Source organism: Leuciscus leuciscus (genome assembly GCF_965113295.1).
Source record: "Leuciscus leuciscus genome assembly, chromosome: 25".
NCBI classification, from domain to species: Eukaryota; Metazoa; Chordata; class Actinopteri; order Cypriniformes; family Leuciscidae; genus Leuciscus; species Leuciscus leuciscus.
Genome location: NC_138724.1, coordinates 7,645,791 through 7,664,731, shown reverse-complemented (window position 1 = coordinate 7,664,731; position 18,941 = coordinate 7,645,791). Strand labels below are relative to the sequence as shown.

Here is an 18,941-nt window from a genome sequence, read left to right as displayed (position 1 = left end):
TAGTCTAGGGGGTTTAAAGAGGGAGTAACAAATGATGTAACAAAAAGTAAATAAATAAAACGTGAGAAATCTCCTCTCCATCTATCCCAGCTCTAATTCCTGTTCACCTTTTTATCCAAAAAGCTACACAACACCCATTGATTCGCACCTTGCAACAAAAAGGAAACTGAAAAAGTATACTCAATGAATTTCTTTTATTAAAAAGGTTTAACCAATATATTTATAAAGCAAACAAATCAACAAACAGACAAACAAACTTAAATAACCAGATCGTCAGGAGAGGGCCAGGCCAAAATAACAAACAAAACAAGGACTTCCTAAAGTTTAAACCCAAATAAATTGCCTAACAAAAGAAACGAAAAATTAAAGACAATTATCTTACCTCTCTCCCTGACTAGAAATAAACAAGAGAAAAGTTTAGGGATGGATCATCCAAATAAATTGGCGCCCATCTCCCTACACGGTTTTAACCATTTAAACTCACACAGTCCAAATGGTCAATGAACTCAGACAACAGGTTTCACAAAGGAATATAAGATCTCTTTACGACAGCAAATCACACAATAATATCTGGGATAGCTGGAGAGGGATTCTGACGATCACAGTCTCTTTGCGGTTTTATACAGGCTGCAAACAGAAAAGCCACGCTCCTGCTAATTAACATCAGCTGCGGATGATTTGGAGTGCTGCATGAGAGAAAGAGAGAGAGATAGAGAAAAAAAAAAGAGAAAACAATCACCAACACAATATAAACACAAGACTACGTCACAGGACGTAACAACAAGCTTAATTTAGGTTCTCTGTGTTTGAGCAAGAGCAGCACCAAACCAGTAGGTGGTGCTAATGTCCCAAATTTAGGTACGCGTTAACACGTCATTTACGCGCTAACATGCAATTTACGCGTTAACACGTAAATACGCGTTAACGCGTAATGACGTGTTAACGCGTAAATTGCGTGTTAACACGTAAATACGCGTTAACGCGACAGTTTCACACGTTTTGGCCCTTTTGGCCTTCCATACAAGAGCAACGCCCATTAACGTACTTCGTTCGGGTTACTGAAGGCGCAACGCTGCACATGACTTGCTTGAGAAAGATTTGTCATTTTGTTATTATTAGACCACAAAATCAACAATGTCACCAAAGAAGTGCGTTTTTGGTTGTGAGGGAAAGATAACCTTGTTCAGTTTCCCAAAGAACCCAGCGTTAAGGGAACAGTGGATGCAGTTTGTTATTCCTGGGCAACAACGGAGTTATGCAAGTGTGTTTGTTTGTTCCCGGCATTTCGGTGACGAATGTTTTATAAACAAGTCCCAGTTCGACGCTGGATTCGCAGATCGTTTAAAACTGAAAGGTGGAGCGGTTCCGGCGATACAAGATCCCGGTCATGAGTCGGAACCGCAGGCGGTGAGAAAAACTGAATCAAATGGCTGTGTTTGGTTGGCAGTCGGTGATTAAGTGCATATAATGTTAACAACACGAACGCATAGTGTATCAAACGTTATGCAGGGAAAATGCGATGATGTATTGTGTGTGTGTTTAAATACATGTGTTTAGCTGACCACCATAAGTGTCCATTTGGTTAACGTTATTCTAAAACAACTCACACATACAGCGTGGTTTGCTCAGACCATGTCTCACACACTTCACCTGTTGTTCACCTCTAGAAAACTCTCCAGTTAAATAGCCACTGTAACAGTAGAGTGTTGTATGGCAGAAATGCACAATATTGATTACGTAGAATCAAAGTGTTGCATTGCCTTAATACCATTGTGAACCAATAATGCACAGAGTGGGAAAATATGCTGAAATGAATGAATAATTTCATATTAAACATCAGTATTGTTTAGATCCATGTTTTGCATGGAATATCTGTTTGATTGTATAGCAAGGTGATTATTGTGAAAGTCCTGTTACCACAGATTAACTCGCCCAGATAGCGCAAGATGTCTGTTAAAGATCACTTCATCTGGAAAGCATCTGCTGTTTAGTAACATCTGATAGACATATTTAAGATGTCAGTTTAACATACATTCTAAATCATTACATCTTAAAGACATCTTCTAAATGTCTATTTGACATCTGACAGGAAACATCCTATAGACCAGGGTTGCCCAATCCTGCTCCTGCCAATCGACTGTCCTGCACAGTCCTCCAACCCTAATCAAACACACCTGAAGCAACCAATTAATGTCTTCAGGATCACTTGAAAATGAAAGTCAGGTGTGTTTAATTAGGGTTGGAGATGAACTGTGCAGGACAGTCGATCGGCAGGAGCAGGATTGGGCACCCCTGCTATTCATGGGTTTCATCAGGTCCCTTTTCACAGGTGTATAAGCACAATGCAGTCTGCATTCATAATCTAGGTGCTTGATTTTATACACCCGTGGAAAGGGACCTGATGAAACCCATGAATAGACGTATTGCAGATGAGCAAACACTCTTAAAAATATGTCTTCCAGACGTCTCCGTGATGTATGTGTGCTATTATTGTTGTATTTATTTATTTCTAGAGCACATCTACACATGTTCCTATCAGCCATGACATGCCTTCAATCAAGTGCAGGGAATATCAAACACAACATCGACCTCCTGTGTCTGCTGAAGTGGAAGCTTACCCACTAAAGACATCTGTAGGCACTCAGTGCACCTTTGCCCAATCTCAAAACACACAGTTCTCCTTCACTAAACAGACAGGACATGCACGGAGCAGAGGTGTGTAATATGTGAAATTGTTCTTAGTGCCTTTAAAATATTATTGGAGGTAAAGGTAGTGTTTTATAGAATAAGGGATACTTAAATCAAAGAATACACATTTATTTTCCTCTGTCAGGTGTGCAGGCAACAGTTTTCCATACAGGTGTTAGTACTGAGACCACACAAGTTGAAACATGTAGGCATCTGTCATCTAGACCAATAAAGGCATCCACATCTGGACTCGGTGCAACGCCTGCTAAAAGGCCCTGTATGGAATTGATGGATGAGGATGAAGGAAATCTTTCACAACCTCACGATTCCACATATGAGCCTGGTGACTCTGTTGCAGAGCCTTCTGAAATTAGGTAATGTGGTGCAAATGTACATTGTTATTCATTCCGTTTGTTTTGAATTTATCAGTGATACTCTATGCTTTGTCCTTACTTTTAGTGGGATGGAGGTCTCTTGTGATTACACAGATGCAAAGTACATTGTTTTTGAAAGCTCTCTCGATGTCCAGCGACGTCGGCTCGGGACATTTGTGTCATTCAGTCAGGTATGCGACCACTGTCAATATACAAAAAAAATGGCAGAGCCAGCCTGTGAGACGAAGCACCCCAGTCGGAAACCTGCAAATGTCAGCGGCTGTTTACTTCACTGGTGGATCATTCATTAAAATGGATAAGGTATTTATTTTATTTTTTTAGATTATAGAGCCTCATTCATGAAACTTTCGTAAATATACGAGCAAATTCTGAGTAATCCTACTTTTTTTTTACTTTTTTTTATTATTCTCAGTCCTCAGTCATATGTACTCTTAGTTGTTGTCATATTTCGTCAACCATGTCCTGTATTTGTTTAGTCAAGTTTTAGTTGACTAAATGTCTGAGCATTTTAGTCTAAACTAAAACATTTGGCAACTAAATTGAATTTTATGAAGTTTAGTGACAAAATGTTACAATGTTTACATTGTACAATGACTGGTAGGATACAGTTTTTATTATTGCTTGACAAAAATTTCAAGATTTCAGTTCCATTCTTGTGATTTGATTCCGATTTTGATTCAATATTGATTACTTTGGATACATGTTTATTTTAAATTTTATAAAAAAAAATAATCTCACCTAATGCTGTAAACATAGAGGGCCCAATCTGCTGGTATTATTAAAGGTTAAAAATAACAAATGAAATTAAATATAATGCAGTTTTTGTTATAATAACAATTGTTTAAAGACATAAGTAAAAATATAATAAATATGTAATATAGTGCTCAGCAAAATCTCCTCTCTAGCTATTTTTTCTATCCAATTAACATGCTATGGTCATTAAATGGCTTTCCTGAGGTAAATGTAACTTTATGTGACATAATTGTTCTCCTGCTATTATATATTGACCTCTTTCCGTGGTTGAAAAACATTAATTGGTCGATATTATGTATACTTTCGGTAAGTTGTACTGCATCTTTAAATAAAAAAGTAACAGATGATCGGTTCACGTGCACTTGAACTGAGGCGCTCAGCGATCTGTCACGTCACATTTACAAGCGCCAAACGTATTTTTGTCTGAATTTCGTAATAAAATTGACGGAATCTAAGAGCTGATAAGTTAGTTTAATATTAAAAGTACCTCTTTGCTCCGCAATTTTTCTGTGCGTGAGAAAATGGATGTGTGGCGTGAGAGCGTTTGAAAAGTGTCAATTGCGTGAGTCTCACGCTCAATGCGTGAGAGTTGGCAGTCAGCAACCACAATCAAAAGGCTGTAGTCGAGATCCATGTTTGGATTTATTGCAGTTCATCACTGAGAAGGTTTGATCGCAGATTTAGTCGCAGCAAACAGCCACAAGCAGCTCGTGAAAGAACAAAGATGACTGATTGACACTTTCATTTGAGCAGAAAATTTCAAATCTCAAATGGAGTTCACTTAACTGCAGGTCACTTGTTTGGCTGTGTTTTCAGATCATCTGCGATTCTTCAGCAGTGTAGAGTGAGCGCGTGCGCATGGTTGCCAGATTGCAAAGATTAAGTAAAACACTGGGTGGAAAACATATTCTTTTAACAAAAAAGCTCTGATTGTGGGATTTAAATAGTTGAAATTTGGCAACCACAAGCATGTATGCTCGTAGCGGCTTGTTAAAAACAGTAATTTTTTTGTCGTCTCTTTTTCCCCCTTACAAAAACAGTGATTTTGGACGAGTTTTTTTTTAATGATTTTTTTTTTACTACATTTAGTCTTGTCTTTCGTCAAGGATATTGCATGTTTATTTAGTCACAATTGTCGTCTAATGCCGTTGGTGTCGTCTCGTTTTCGTCTCGTCTAACTACTAACAACTAAATTAAATAAAGGCTTTTTATGCTATTGTATGCTAATTTTGAATTAATAAAATAATTTATAATTAGCATAATCCCGCCCATGAGTTACAACTACGCAAATGACGTGGCCAAAAACACTGTGGAATCTTCTGGACTTCCTTCTCAGGTTTGGCTCCAGTATATTGCATAAATGCTAAAGAGACTAATAGGCTATCTAGCAATAAATATTCAATTATCGTGTGTCCACCAAAGAATTTTAGCCAGCTAAAAAATGCCTGGTGCTCTCCTGAAAACGGCCATCTGGTGGCACTGGAAAGTGTTTTGAAAACACCTTGTTTCCCCAGCTGAGATACTTTGGTTGCTATGACACAGAATATCCATGGCAGTAATGTTATTAGCGTCTCATTTTGAAGAATATTACTGAATATAAAAATTCAGCAACCAGTGATATTAACTTATCCATTGTTGTTCAGCCGTTGATTAGTTGGTGTAGTATTTGGCCTGCCCTTCTCCACTGTGATTGGATGGCTGGGTAGCTGCCTATTACCCAAGGTCGGAAAAAAACAAAAAAACCCAGACAGGGCAAATCAACTCGTGAAATATTAGGATGGTCCATAGTGCATCAAAGTGCAATGTCATTAGTTTGCCTGAACACAGAACGTTCAAATGTTTTACGCACCATTTAGGGAGCAGGTGTACATTTGTCGTACCAACTAACATTTTGAAAATACGAACATTTTTGAGAATCAAAAAATGTACGTCAGAACGGCTTCATGAATGATTCACACAACAATTTGTTCTGCTCGTGTTTCATGAATGAGGCCCATTGTATGCACATTGTTTTTAAAATCACTAAGGATACACACCATAATTTCATCTCTGCAATGTTTCCAGATTTGCCGAGCTATGAATCTGCAAATACACAATTACAACACATTCAGAAGGCATGCTCGTTTGTTTCTGGAACCATCCATACATCACAAGTGGAAGATGGATCAGCAGGCCATGTTCCAGCAACTACAAACACAGGGCAAAATTGCACTGAGTGGCGATATGCATGCTGATTCTCCAGGTGATTTTTAAAATAATATTTATTCTATGGTGGCAAGACTTTATAATCATGCTAATGTAAAATTAAAAAAATTTGGTTCCGTAGTGTATTAAAGGGGTCATCGGATGCCCATTTTCCACAAGTTGGTATGATTCTTTAGGATCTTCGTGTAAAGTTTGTAACATACTTTGGTCAAAATTCCTCAGTGGGACATTCTTGTAATATGGGACAGTCCGTCAGTGATCGTGGGCGGAGCATGAGCAATATGACATCATATTGCTCAGAAAATCCAAACGGCTTGATTATTGAGAGTGTTTAGGCTTTTTGAGGATAAAAAAAAAAAAAAAAAAAAGAGTGAATGAATTTTCTTCATTGTATGGTGGTTGTGTCCACACACTGCAAAGACACATTTACATGCAAACACCATATACAAGTGAATTTTGCATCTGATGACCCCTTTAACTTACAAATGTTTTCTATGTTTAGGACACTCTGCCAAATATTGCAGCTATACTTTAATGCATCTGGAAAGCAATACAATTCTGGATATTCAACTGGTACAGGTAACCCTCTCTTCCAGAATTTAGTAATGCTTCCTGTTTTTTTTATGTGATTTGGCATTTGGTAAGTTGATTTTGATCTGTCAAAGAGCAAAGAAGTTGGAGGCAGTGCACACATGGAGAAGGAAGGACTCAGAAGAGGTCTGGATCTTCTAGAGTCCAACCAGTTACATGTGGACTACATTGTGACTGATCGCCACACACAGGTGCAGAAGTTTCTGAGGGAGAGAGATGTAAAACAGTACTATGATGTTTGGCACCTCGAGAAGGGTAAATGGAAGTCATAATTCAATGCATATTTGTATGGAAAATTGTTTACAAATTATTTGTAAAAGTGTTGTACATGCATAATAAGTTTGTTATTTCAAGCCTGTAACTTGAACTCTCTTCAACTGATGATTTATAATAAACTTTATTGAAACATCCGTCATCGTGGATTATTATTCACAAGTTTGTTTGCTTCTGATTCTCATTTTGTTCATTTTGACTTATTGTACTTCCAGGGCTATCGAAAAAATTGGAGAAATTGTCAAGAAACAAAGACTGCAGGGTGCTGCGATAGTGGTTGCTGAGTATAAAAAAATCACATCTACTGGTCAATCATGTCCTCCAAGGAAGGACCCGAGAAAGTTGCTAAATGGAAGAGTTTAGTTAGTCACATTCAGAATGTCCACATAAATGACGATCCACTATTCCCCCGGTGCGCTCATCCAGACAGCGTGTCCAGAGACCCTAGTAAATGGTTAAAACCAGGTTTGTGACTGTTATTTCTTGTGTGTAAAAAAATATCCTATTTTTGGTCTTAATTTAAAGCAATAGAAACACAATGAATGTACTTCCTAATTAAACTCTCTGTTATAGAAACTGTCAGATTTCCCATTGTCTATTGTAACAGGAACCATGGTCCTATATAAAGTGGAGAAGCTGCTCATGAACAAAAGAGTTCTCCGAGATGTGGAAAAGCTCAGCCACCAGCATAAAACTTCAGCTCTTGAGTCATTCGACAGTGTCATTCAGAGATTTGCCCCGAAGAATGTTGTTTTTCCTTTTATTGGAATGCTATGCAGGTAACAATTAATAATTGTTGGAATAATTTGATTAAAATTAAAACACCAAGTGTTATTAAGACAAAAACATGACTGAAATATAAGTTTTGCCTTATTTTCAAACTTGTACTACATTTACTTGTCAGTAATTATTTATTTTTTTAATTATTTTAAAAAAATCTTTCTAGGGTCTATCTTGCGGCAATGCATTTCAACGAGAATGCTGATCGTGAACAGGCAATGACCTTTGAGGACACAGCTGTATACGACAATGTATCCTAAATCTAAGAAGGGTCAACCTACTTAGTGTCACAGTTCTGTTCTGTCTGAGTGTTTTTGTCACTGGTCACATGTTCTCTTACGAGAGGTCTCTCGTACTTGCGTAAGAATATCTTACGCTAGGGGAAAACCTCTTTTCCTCGAGATATTGAAGCCAAAAATTATCCTTAATTTTGCAATAATGTAAAACGCATTGCAGCAGCATGCAGACATGGGCGAGACAGCTCGCGCGCCCATTGGCTGCTCTGCGGCAACTGCACCAGCCTATCGATAGAGGCTCCTCATGACGTCAGAACCAATGAGGGCGCTTCGCGCCCAATACGTCATGTCCAGCCGAAATCGGGTGGGGCCAGGGCTATAAATACGGCCCAGAGAGGCTGGTTTGGTCAGTTTTTTATCTCTTCAGCGGGCTCACGCATCGCTGGATCCTGAGAGGAAGCCGCGCCGTCTGATTACAAGCACCCAGCGGGATTACTCTGCATCTGAAGCTGCCGGTCGACAACTCGCCGCCTTCAGTCGCCGTTCCTGCTGACGCTTTCCGGCGTACATATCCTTTTCTCTGTTACTGTGTTTTGTGTATGTGTGTGTGTTCGCCGCCGCAACACACACTCTCATTGCACTAAAAGAGCCGGACGTCTTTTTCAAGACGCCCCTTTTCCTCCCAACCCGCAAAGCTCGCCGGTGCGCCCGCTTGCCTTGCCTGCTTGGAGGATGATACCTGCTCTCCCTCTGTTCGAGCCGCGCAAACCGTGCCGTTCACAGGGGATGTCAGGAGCGGACGGTCACGGGGCTAGCTTTCTCTCTCCCTCTGTTCGAGCCGCGCAAAATGCGCCGTTCACAGGGGAGGCTGGAAGCGGACGGTCGGGGTTAGTTTTTCTTTACGTACAAGAAAGCTACCCTGCCTCTGCGCCCCATTCACGCGTCAATCATGACGCTCTTATATGCTCGTGCATCTGAACGCCTTTGTGTTCCCCCCTGTGGCTCAGTGGCGGAATTTTTGGTTTTTCACACGAGAGACCGGGGTTCGAATCTCGGTCTGACGGCAGATTAATTATGCCTCCAATGCTTCGCTCTGTCAGTTCCCTGAAAGGCGACTGCAGATGTGCATTTTGCAGCCAACGAGCGCCTTGTACAACCCGCTCGCCTGCACCCAAACACCGTTTCTATGGTTCCCGTGCGTCACTGGCGAAAGGAGAAAAGAGCGTTAAAATGTCCCGCCGCGGCTGGGCCGAATTCTATTTCTCATACATTTCTCATTCCCCTCTGAAGTTCAGGCGACTGGAAATGTCATACTGCAGTGAGCGAGCCTGTTGTAATGCACGCACGCCTGCAGACAAACGCCAGCATGTTGACACTCTCTGTTTCTATGGCAACTTCTCGCTCGTTCAGTTCCAGTAAATGCGACTGTTCCAGTGTATTCTGCAGTAAACAAGTCGGCGACACAGCCCGCTTGCCTGCACACAAACGCCGCTTTACGGCTACCCAGATAAATCCCATAGAGTGTATTTTCTGGTGCCACGGCCGATGGTGTTATGAGTGTGGACGAAATGCCCACTGCCCAGTGCTCATTCCTACACAGAAACACAGGTTTCTCTGATAATACTCGCGCTATATATAAGTCTTTGTGTCTTCCCCTGTGGCCCAGTGGCAGATTCTCAGATTTTCATGCGAGAGACCCGTGTTTGATCCCGGGTCTACCGGCAAAAAAAAAAAAAAAAAAAAAAAAAAAAATTTTTTTGCCGTCAATGCTCGCTCTGTCAGTTCCCTGAAAAGGCGACTGCAGATGTGTATTTTTGCAGCCAACGAGCGCGTTGTACAACCCGCTCGCCTGCACCCAAGCACCGTTTCTATGGTTTCCGTGCCACTACCTCCATTCTCACACATTTCTCTGGAAATGTCAATATTGCAGTGGACGAGCCTACTGTAATACACGCACACCTGCAAACAAACGCCAGCATGTTGACGCTCTCTGTTTCTATGGCAACTTCTCGCTCGTTCAGTTCCAGTAAATGCGACTGTTCCAGTGTATTCTGCAGTAAACAAGTCGGCGACACAGCCCGCTTGCCTGCTCACAAACGCCGCTTTACGGCTACCCAGATAAATCCCATAGAGTGTATTTCCTGGTGTTCCGGCCACGGCCGATGGTGTTATGAGTGTAGACGAAATGCCAACTGCCCACATTCACACATAGACATGACAGGTCTTACGGGACTCGCCCAGCCCTCCCCCTCTCGGTTGACCACCGCAGAGGAGTCGAGCGCGGGCAATCTGCCCGCTGTTATCAGCGCGCCCCCTGCCTCAAATGTCATAAGCGCGACGCTGATGTTGCAGCACACTGAAGCCCCTCTGTCGTTGAGCGACCAGAGCGCGCTTCGCATTCAACCCCTAGCCATTCGTGCAAACGCATGGGCAAGGCTACCCGGGGTTTCGAAGTGGGTGCTAGACATTATAGAAAGAGGCTATTCGCTACAGTTCGGTCGACGCCCGCAACGCAGAGCGGCGCGAATCGATACTACGGTGAAAAAGGAAGTAGCACACCTACTTCGGGCCGAAATAGCGAAGTTACTGAGCAAAGGGGCTATAGAACCCCTATCACAAGCTCAGAGCGAAGGGGGCATGTACAGCAGATATTTTCTGGTACCCAAAAAAAAGACGGGGGTCTCAGACCCATTTTTAGATCTAAGACGACTAAACAAAGCACTTCTGAAACGACGGTTCAGAATGCTCACGACCAAGAAAATCCTCTCGCAAATTTGCCAAGGGGACTGGTTCATGTCGTTAGATCTGAAAGACGCTTATTTTCAAATACAAATAGCGTCACGTCACAGGCGAATTTTGAGATTCGCCTTCGAGGGCCAGGCATATCAGTACACAGTCCTGCCATTTGGCCTATCCCTGGCACCTCGCGTATTCACGATGTGCATGGATGCAGCGCTCGCACCCCTCAGGCTCCGAGGCATACGAGTGCTGAATTATTTGGACGATTGGCTGGTTCTAGCTCGATCACAGTCGGAGCTCATAGAACACAGGACCATATTACTCGATCACCTCGAGAATTTAGGTCTCACAGTCAATTGGGCAAAGAGTTCACTGTCTCCCAGTCAGAAAATATCTTTTCTGGGCACAGATCTGGACGCGCTGTCTATGACAGCACAGCTGTCGCCGCAGCGCAGACTAAGTATTCAGCGCATGACAGAGATTTTTCGCCACGGCGCTTATTTAGTCCCGCTCAAAAAGCTTCAAAGGATGCTGGGTCTCATGGCTTCAGCATCCTCAGTGCTTCAGCTGGGTCTGCTTCGCATGTGCCCGCTGCAGTATAGGTTGAAAGCGCGCGCCGCGCAGAGCTTGGACCTCCGGTCTCGCGCGCCTCAAGGTCGATCAGAAATGCGTCGCAGCTCTGAAACCTTGGACAGTGACCGACTGGTACCGGTCAGGTGTAAGCCTGGGGACTTCCTCGAGTGTGAAGGTGGTGTCTACGGACGCCTCAACCTCGGGATGGGGAGCGCTGCTCGAGGGCAGACCGTTATTTGGCCAGTGGTCAGAACGGGAAAAGCTTCTGCATATAAACTGCCTGGAAATGATGGCAGTCGACAACGCGCTGATGCGCTTTTGTCCTCAGATAAAAAGACACCACGTCTTGGTCCGTTCGGACAACATGTCAGTGGTGGCTTATATAAATCACCAAGGAGGTATCAGATCCAGAATCCTTCACAGGCTGACGGAACGCCTCCTGGTCTGGGCTCAGCACAATCTGCGCTCGCTCAGGGCAGCGCATGTGCCCGGCCATCTGAATGTGGGACCAGACAGACTGTCCAGAAACAATCTGCCGACAGGAGAATGGTCTTTACATCCACAGACAGTCAAAATGCTATGGAGGACATTTGGCAGAGCGGAAATAGACCTATTTGCGTCTCAAGAGAACGCTCATTGTCAGGAATTCTTCTCCAAGAGCAGGGATGCGCTGGCCCCGCTGCCCGCTCTATGCGTTTCCCCCTGTCACGCTCCTACCCCAGGTGTTAGAGCGAATCAGGGAGAGCGGATGCCCAGTGCTACTCGTCGCCCCATTTTGGACAAACCAAGTCTGGTTTCCAGTCCTGATGCAGCTGACGAGTACCGCCCCGTGGCCGATACCGGTGAGGAGGGATCTCCTCTCGCAGGCGAACGGCTCGACCTGGCATCCTCGCCCGGAGCTTTGGTCCCTACATGTGTGGGCCATCAACGGGTACCTGTTAACCTCCCAGCGGGAGTGTTATACACGATCACGCAGGCTAGAGCTCCATCTACGAGGCGGCTCTATTCCTCAAAATGGTCTGTGTTCACTAGCTGGTGTACAGCGAGTGGCACTTCACCCTCACGCTGTGGGGTGCCGGAGGTTCTCTCCTTTTTACAAGAGCTTCTGGATAAGGGCAGAACCCCATCCACGCTCAAAGTTTATGTGGCGGCCATAGCAGCGTTCGCTGAACCACCGCTTGGCCAGTCATTAGGAAGGAACGATCTGGTCATTCGCTTCCTTAGAGGAGCTAAGAGGCTGAACCCTCCCAGACCACCCTCAGTTCCCGTTTGGGACCTTTCCACGGTTCTGGAAGCCATGAAAGGTGCCCCATTCGAGCCAATACGGTCAATAGACCTGAAACTCTTGTCTTTCAAAACAGTGTTTCTTCTGGCTCTCGCTTCAGTGAAGCGCATAGGGGATTTGCAAGCGCTCTCAGTGAGCGCGACGTGTATGGAGTTTGGGCCGAATGACTCGAGAGTCATACTCAAACCAAAGCACGGATATGTTCCTAAATCCCTCAACACACCGTTTAGGGCACAGGTTATCTCCCTGTCGGCCCTGCCGGTATCTGAAGAGGAAGGGGATGCAGGCTTCCTTTGCCCGGTCAGGGCGTTAAGAGCCTATGTGTCTCGCTCATCTGTTTTCAGACAGACGGAGCAGCTCTTTGTTTTGTTCAGCGGACGTTCTAAGGGACTAGCTGCATCAAAACAGAGTCTATCCAGATGGATAGTTGATGCTATAGCGCTAGCTTACACATCCAAGGGCCTGCAATGCCCGATAGGTGTCAAAGCGCACTCCACAAGAGGCATGGCCTCGTCGTGGGCTTGGTCCAGTGGGATTGCCTTGCAAGATATCTGTATGGCGGCAGGCTGGGCCTCCCCGTCTACATTTATAAGGTTTTATAACCTCGAGGTTCCCGCTTTGCAAGCTAGGTTGCTCTCGGTTTAATTTTTCAGTATTGCCCGCCCGATGCTATCGGCTCGGGATGCTGAAACTGCTAGAGCGTCGATCACTGATCGCCTATATACTTCTGTGGGCAATACGTTAGTCCCCCATATTTACCAGTCCAGGCTGAGTTCGCCCTGGCTGTGTGGAACACTTGATATAATATGCTCTTATCAGAGCTCAATGTTACAGGAATGATGCTATTCTAGCCCCTCTTCCCGGATTCTCTGTGAGTCCCTTGTGATTAAGCACTGTATGAGCCCCGGGCACCTGCCCTTGGGACGTTAGTGTTATGTCTCAAGCACGCACGGCGTTTTACATTGTGTTCCCCTAGCGTAAGATATTCTTACGCAAGTACGAGAGACCTCTCGTAAGAGAACGTACTCGGTTACTAACGTAACCTCGGTTCTCTCTAGAAGAGGGAACGAGTACTTGCGTATCTTGCCGTGCATGCGTCATGTTCTGATTCGCTTCAGCGATGCAAAAAACTGACCAAACCAGCCTCTCTGGGCCGTATTTATAGCCCTGGCCCCACCCGATTTCGGCGGGACATGACGTATTGGGCGCGAAGCGCCCTCATTGGTTCTGACGTCATGAGGAGCCTCTATCGATAGGCTGGTGCAGTTGCCGCAGAGCAGCCAATGGGCGCGCGAGCTGTCTCGCCCATGTCTGCATGCTGCTGCAATGCGTTTTACATTATTGCAAAATTAAGGATAATTTTTGGCTTCAATATCTCGAGGAAAAGAGGTTTTCCCCTAGCGTAAGATATTCTTACGCAAGTACTCGTTCCCTCTTCTAGAGAGAACCGAGGTTACGTTAGTAACCGAGTACGTTTTCCTTTGTTCTGTTTTCCCGCCACTCCTTGGTTTCCATGGTTACCCTCATTAGTTAATTTGTATCACCTGGTTTCTCGTTAGTCTTGTCAGCTGTGTCTTGTTTCCCTGATCTGTTCTCCCTTGTATTTAAACCCTGAGTTTTGCCTTGTTCAGTGTCGGTCAATGTTTAATGTTAGGTTCCTGTTCTGAGCACACGCTCCCTGATTTTGTGTATCTGTTATATTTGAGAATTAAAACCTTGGAATACTTCATCTTCGAGTTTGCCTCCTACTTCATCTACCCTGCAGCCTGACACTTAGTCAGGTAGTCAGGTTGTCTCTGGCCAGTGAAGACAGAGCCCACTTTTGGTATGTTCAGAAATGTGCCATTTATTATACATACAAGTTGTACACTCAAGAAGTTTTAAACAAATGTTTTTTGTCTGATGTTAAATGGATAGATACAAATATTTAAAATTCTATATAAATTTCAATATAACAGTATTTTCAAACCGTGTTTTAGTAAAAAAAAAAAAAATGTATGGCAGGATATGTTGGTGATCTGATGAGACTGCTGTTCATGGAGGTGTTTGATGACCCTGCCACCTTTGTTGAGGAGCTCAGAAAAGTTCCCATTTCAGTTGAACTATCAGCACAGTTTGACAGGCCAGCAAAGGAGGATGTCATTGCCTGACATTTGTCTAGGTTCAATCCAGCGGTGGCCGGAAGCCAACATAACTCCCACCAGCATCAGAAAGTGACAACACATGATGGAATGACCAAGATATCCCAGCTGACAAAACTGTAATAGGCAAGATACCTGAAACGTCTGGCAGAGAGTGGTGGAATTATTACATATATTGTCAGTAATGCAGTATTTCGTTATGGTCAACGAATACCTCTTGGACATGTGGATAAGTATGCAGAATTTTTAGATGTCCTTGCACATATCAATAATTTTCCAGACAGTTATTTTTTTAATCCAATGTGCACCTTGCTTGCTAAATAAACTTTTTTTTTTTTTTTTTTTGTTTATTGGTTTGATATCTTGAAATAACTCTTACATAAAGGTGTAATCTGTAATTTCATAATAACTCACACCTCCGATGGGGAGTCGACTCAATAGCCCCAGAGTCTCGACTCTAAACAAGTGAGGAATTTCGGACACAGTAACAGTGTTTACTGATTCTCTAATCCATAGCCTTTATAGAAGCGAGTCATTCGGACACTGACGTACACCGCGTCACATACATTTATCCTACATGTAGCTTACTTTATAAATAGATAACACTCATAGTCTGTGCCAGCTTTAGTATTGATGGTAACCTATAGGCTATATTAATGCAATAATATAGATTTGGTATCCATTGCTTGTGTTCATAATCATTAAACAATATCAACAATAAACATATATTAGTGTACATTATTGTATGTATTGTATTAATTTTTAGTAGCCTATCTTTAACTCTCCTGTCACCTTTTAAAGGCCCACTGAAGTGCCTTGGAACGCGCAGCTTTGTTTGATGCGTTGACTTAATTTCCACTGAAACGTAATCGGTTACTAACGTAACCTCGGTTCTCTCTAGAAGAGGGAACGAGTATTGCGTAAGTTAGCTTACGCTACGGGTAAAGTCATCTTTTCTCGAGATATGAAGCCAAAAAAATATCCTTAATTTTTATTCATTGTCAACGCAGTGCAGCAGCTAGCAGACCTAGAGCAGGCTATCTAGCGCGCTCATTGGCTGCTCCGCGGCAACTGCAGCAGCCTACCAGTGAGCCTGGCGTGACGTCGCGCCCTCACGCGTCACAGCCCGCCAGAATGGGAGTGGCTTAGCGTATAAAAGGAAGGCTCGGAGGCTGATACCCTGGTTTTCGTCGACTGAAGCGAAATGAGCTCGTGGCGCGAGCACGGCGGGTTACGCAATACTCGTTCCCTCTTCTAGAGAGAACCGAGGTTACGTTAGTAACCGATTACGTTCTCTTACGAGAGGTTCTCTCGTATTGCGTAAGTTAGCTTACGCTACGGGAACCCCTTGTCAACGCCAGGGGAAACCCGGGGAACACTGATAAGTGGGAAACAGGTGGCCGACAGTTTATTAGTGGGCCAGCACGTTCATAAGCACACATTGGGGGGTGTAGAGCGGCTCGGCCGGTCTATACTGACATAACCCTTTCTAGTGCAGCTCAACGAGGAGAGCTAAATCGAGTAAGTAGCCCGCGCACAAGAGTGTGGGCAGGGCATACACACGACTCAGACTGATAGAAGTTTAGCCTGCAGGGCGGGGACTTCCAGGTTATAAAACCTAACAAATGTAGAGGGGGAGGCCCAGCCTGCCGCTGTAAAAATGTCATGAATGGAAATCCCGCTGGACCAAGCCCACGATGAGGCCATGCCTCTGGTGGAATGAGCCCGGATGCCCAAGGGGCACTGCAGGTTTCTGGACGCATAAGCTGCCGCAATAGCGTCCACTATCCATCTGGACAGACTGTGTTTCGAGGCGGCGAGACCCTTGGTGCGCCCTCCAAACGAAACGAAAAGCTGCTCCGAGCGCCTGAAAACGGCGGAGCGCGTGACGTAATTCCTCAGAGCCCTGACAGGGCAGAGGAGGTTACTATCAACCTCGCTGCCGGATGCCGGTAGGGCTGAGAGGGAAATGTCCTGCGCTCTGAAAGGAGTGCCCATCACCTTGGGGACGTAACCATGTCTCGGTTTGAGAATGACTATTGAGTCATTAGGTCCGAACTCAAGACACGCCGCGTTAACTGATAACGCGTGTAAGTCACCCACGCGTTTAACTGAAGACAGAGCTATCAGAAAAACGGTTTTGAACGTGAGGTATTTCAGATCCACAGTGTCCAAAGGTTCGAAGGGATAAGCTTTCAGGGCCTCTAGGACCAAAGACAAATCCCAGATCGGAACCGAGGGGGGCCGCGGGGGATTCATCCTCCTGGCTCCCTTAAGGAAGCGGATGATGAATTCGGTGAACGCTGCAATAGCCGCAACATAGACTTTGAGCGTGGAGGGGGACCTGCCCGCGTCCAGCAGCTCCTGAAGGAAGCACAAAACCCACGAAATCCCACACGCTTGTGGGTTTAAATTTTTCCCCGTGCACCACTTGTTAAACACAGACCATTTTGACGCGTAGAGCCGTCTCGTAGAGGGGGCTCTAGACTGCGTGATCGTGTTCACGACCCCTTTTGGCAAATCAACGAGTATCCGTTGATTCTCCACGCATGCAGAGACCAGCGCTCTGGATGGGGATGCCAGATCGAATTAATTCCGGGAACCATGTCTGGTTCTCCCAGTGCGGGGCTATGAGGAGCACTGAGTGGCGCGTTTCTCTGATCCTCCCGATCACCTGGGGTAACAGCGAGATCGGGGGAAAAGCATACAGCGGGAGGCTGGGCCAGGCTCGGGCCAGCGCGTCCTCGCTCTTCGAGAAGAATATCGAGCAGTGGGCGTTGTCGTCTGACGCAAAGAGGTCGACTTTGGTCGACTGGACTGTCTGGTGGTGCAGAGACCATTCCCCGGGGGGAACGTTGTCTCTGGACAGTCTGTCTGGGCCGACGTTCAGGTGACCGGGCACATGCGCGGCTCTCAGCGAGCGCAGTGAGCCCTGAGCCCAAACGAGGAGGCGTTCCGCCAGTGCGCAGAGGATTTTGGATCTGATCCCGCCCTGACGGTTCACGTAGGACACCACTGACATGTTGTCTGTGCGAACTAGTACATGGTGTCCTCGCAGGTATGGGAGAAAATGTTTCAGTGCATTCTCGACCGCTAGCATCTCCAGACAGTTTATGTGAAGGCATTTCTCCCGGTCTGACCAGAGGCCATAGACAGGTCTGCCCTCGAGAAGCGCTCCCCAACCTAGGTTGGAGGCGTCTGTCGAGATCGTTTTCCGGTGCGAGATAACTCCTATTGTAACTCCCCGTTGGTACCATTCGGCCACCAGCCAGGGCTGCAGGGCTGAGACGCAGCCCTGATTCACACTGACTCGCGAGCCGCCGGCAATCCACGCTCTGCGGGGCGCTCTTGCTCTCAGCCAGCGCTGAAGCGGGCGCATGCGCAGTAAGCCCAGCTGAAGCACCACTGCAGCTGAAGCCATGTGGCCCAACATCATCTGAAATGTTTTCAGGGGGAAACACCTGCCTTTCTGAAAAGACGCGGCGAGATGTTGAATACGGCGCGCGCGCTGTGTCGACAGTCTGGCCGTCATAGCCACCGAGTCCAGCTCTATTCCCAAAAAAGAGATTGACTGACTGGGTATTAATGAGCTCTTGGTCCAGTTGACCGAGAGACCCAAGCTTTTCAGATGGCTGAGAAGTGCTAGTCTGTGGGATATGAGTTCTTCCTCTGACTGCGCTAGAATCAACCAGTCGTCCAAATAGTTCAGAATTCGCATGCCCTGTGTTCTCAGGGGAGCGAGGGCCGAGTCCATGCACTTCGTGAACGTACGGGGTGCTAAAGACAAGCCGAAAGGGAGGACGGTGTATTGATATACCTGACCGTCGAAGGCGAATCTCAAGAATGGCCTGTGACGGGGTATAATCTGAATCTGAAAGTATGCGTCTTTCAGATCGAGAGAAATAAACCAGTCCCTCGGGCGGATTTGCGCGAGGATTTGTCTGGTTGTGAGCATTTTGAACGGCCGTCTCATGAGAGCTTTGTTCAAATATCTCAGATCTAATATGGGTCTGAGAGCTCCGTCCTTCTTGGGAACGAGGAAATAACGGCTGTAAAAGCCCGTCTCGGTCAGAGAAGGATGCACTCGTTCTATCGCCCCCTTGCACAATAGTTTCGCTATTTCTGTATGAAGCAGATGGGCTGCTTCTGTATTCACTCTCGTCTCGGTCCGTGCTCGAAAGCGCGGGGACGGCGAGCGAACTGCAGCGAATAGCCCCGTTTCACAATGTTCAGCACCCATTCTGACACGCCCGGGATAGCTTCCCACGCTTCCGCATGCATA

At 45.4% G+C, this 18,941-nt stretch overlaps 2 protein-coding genes across 4 annotated transcripts in view; one reads left to right on the top strand and one right to left on the bottom strand.

Annotated features, from left to right (window-relative positions):
* Positions 1 to 18,941, bottom strand: part of LOC309490520 (uncharacterized protein) — a 327,836-nt gene that overhangs the window by 131,830 nt on the left and 177,065 nt on the right. The gene's annotated exons all lie outside the window — the stretch shown is intronic.
* On the top strand, positions 1,027 to 8,015 carry LOC309490510 (uncharacterized protein). Of its 3 annotated transcripts, none has more exons than XM_082159725.1 (10): positions 1,027 to 1,407; positions 2,514 to 2,715; positions 2,913 to 3,062; positions 3,148 to 3,383; positions 5,901 to 6,078; positions 6,544 to 6,620; positions 6,707 to 6,887; positions 7,121 to 7,370; positions 7,513 to 7,684; positions 7,852 to 8,015. In XM_082159725.1, the coding sequence occupies exons 3-8, from the start codon at positions 2,981 to 2,983 to the stop codon at positions 7,177 to 7,179; spliced, it is 813 nt and encodes a 270-aa protein (XP_082015851.1). In that variant the 5' UTR covers positions 1,027 to 1,407; positions 2,514 to 2,715; positions 2,913 to 2,980; the 3' UTR covers positions 7,180 to 7,370; positions 7,513 to 7,684; positions 7,852 to 8,015. The 3 variants fall into 3 exon arrangements, with proteins under 3 accessions (XP_082015851.1, XP_082015852.1, XP_082015850.1); XM_082159726.1 differs by having other exon boundaries at positions 2,834 to 3,062; positions 6,544 to 6,614; XM_082159724.1 differs by having other exon boundaries at positions 2,834 to 3,062.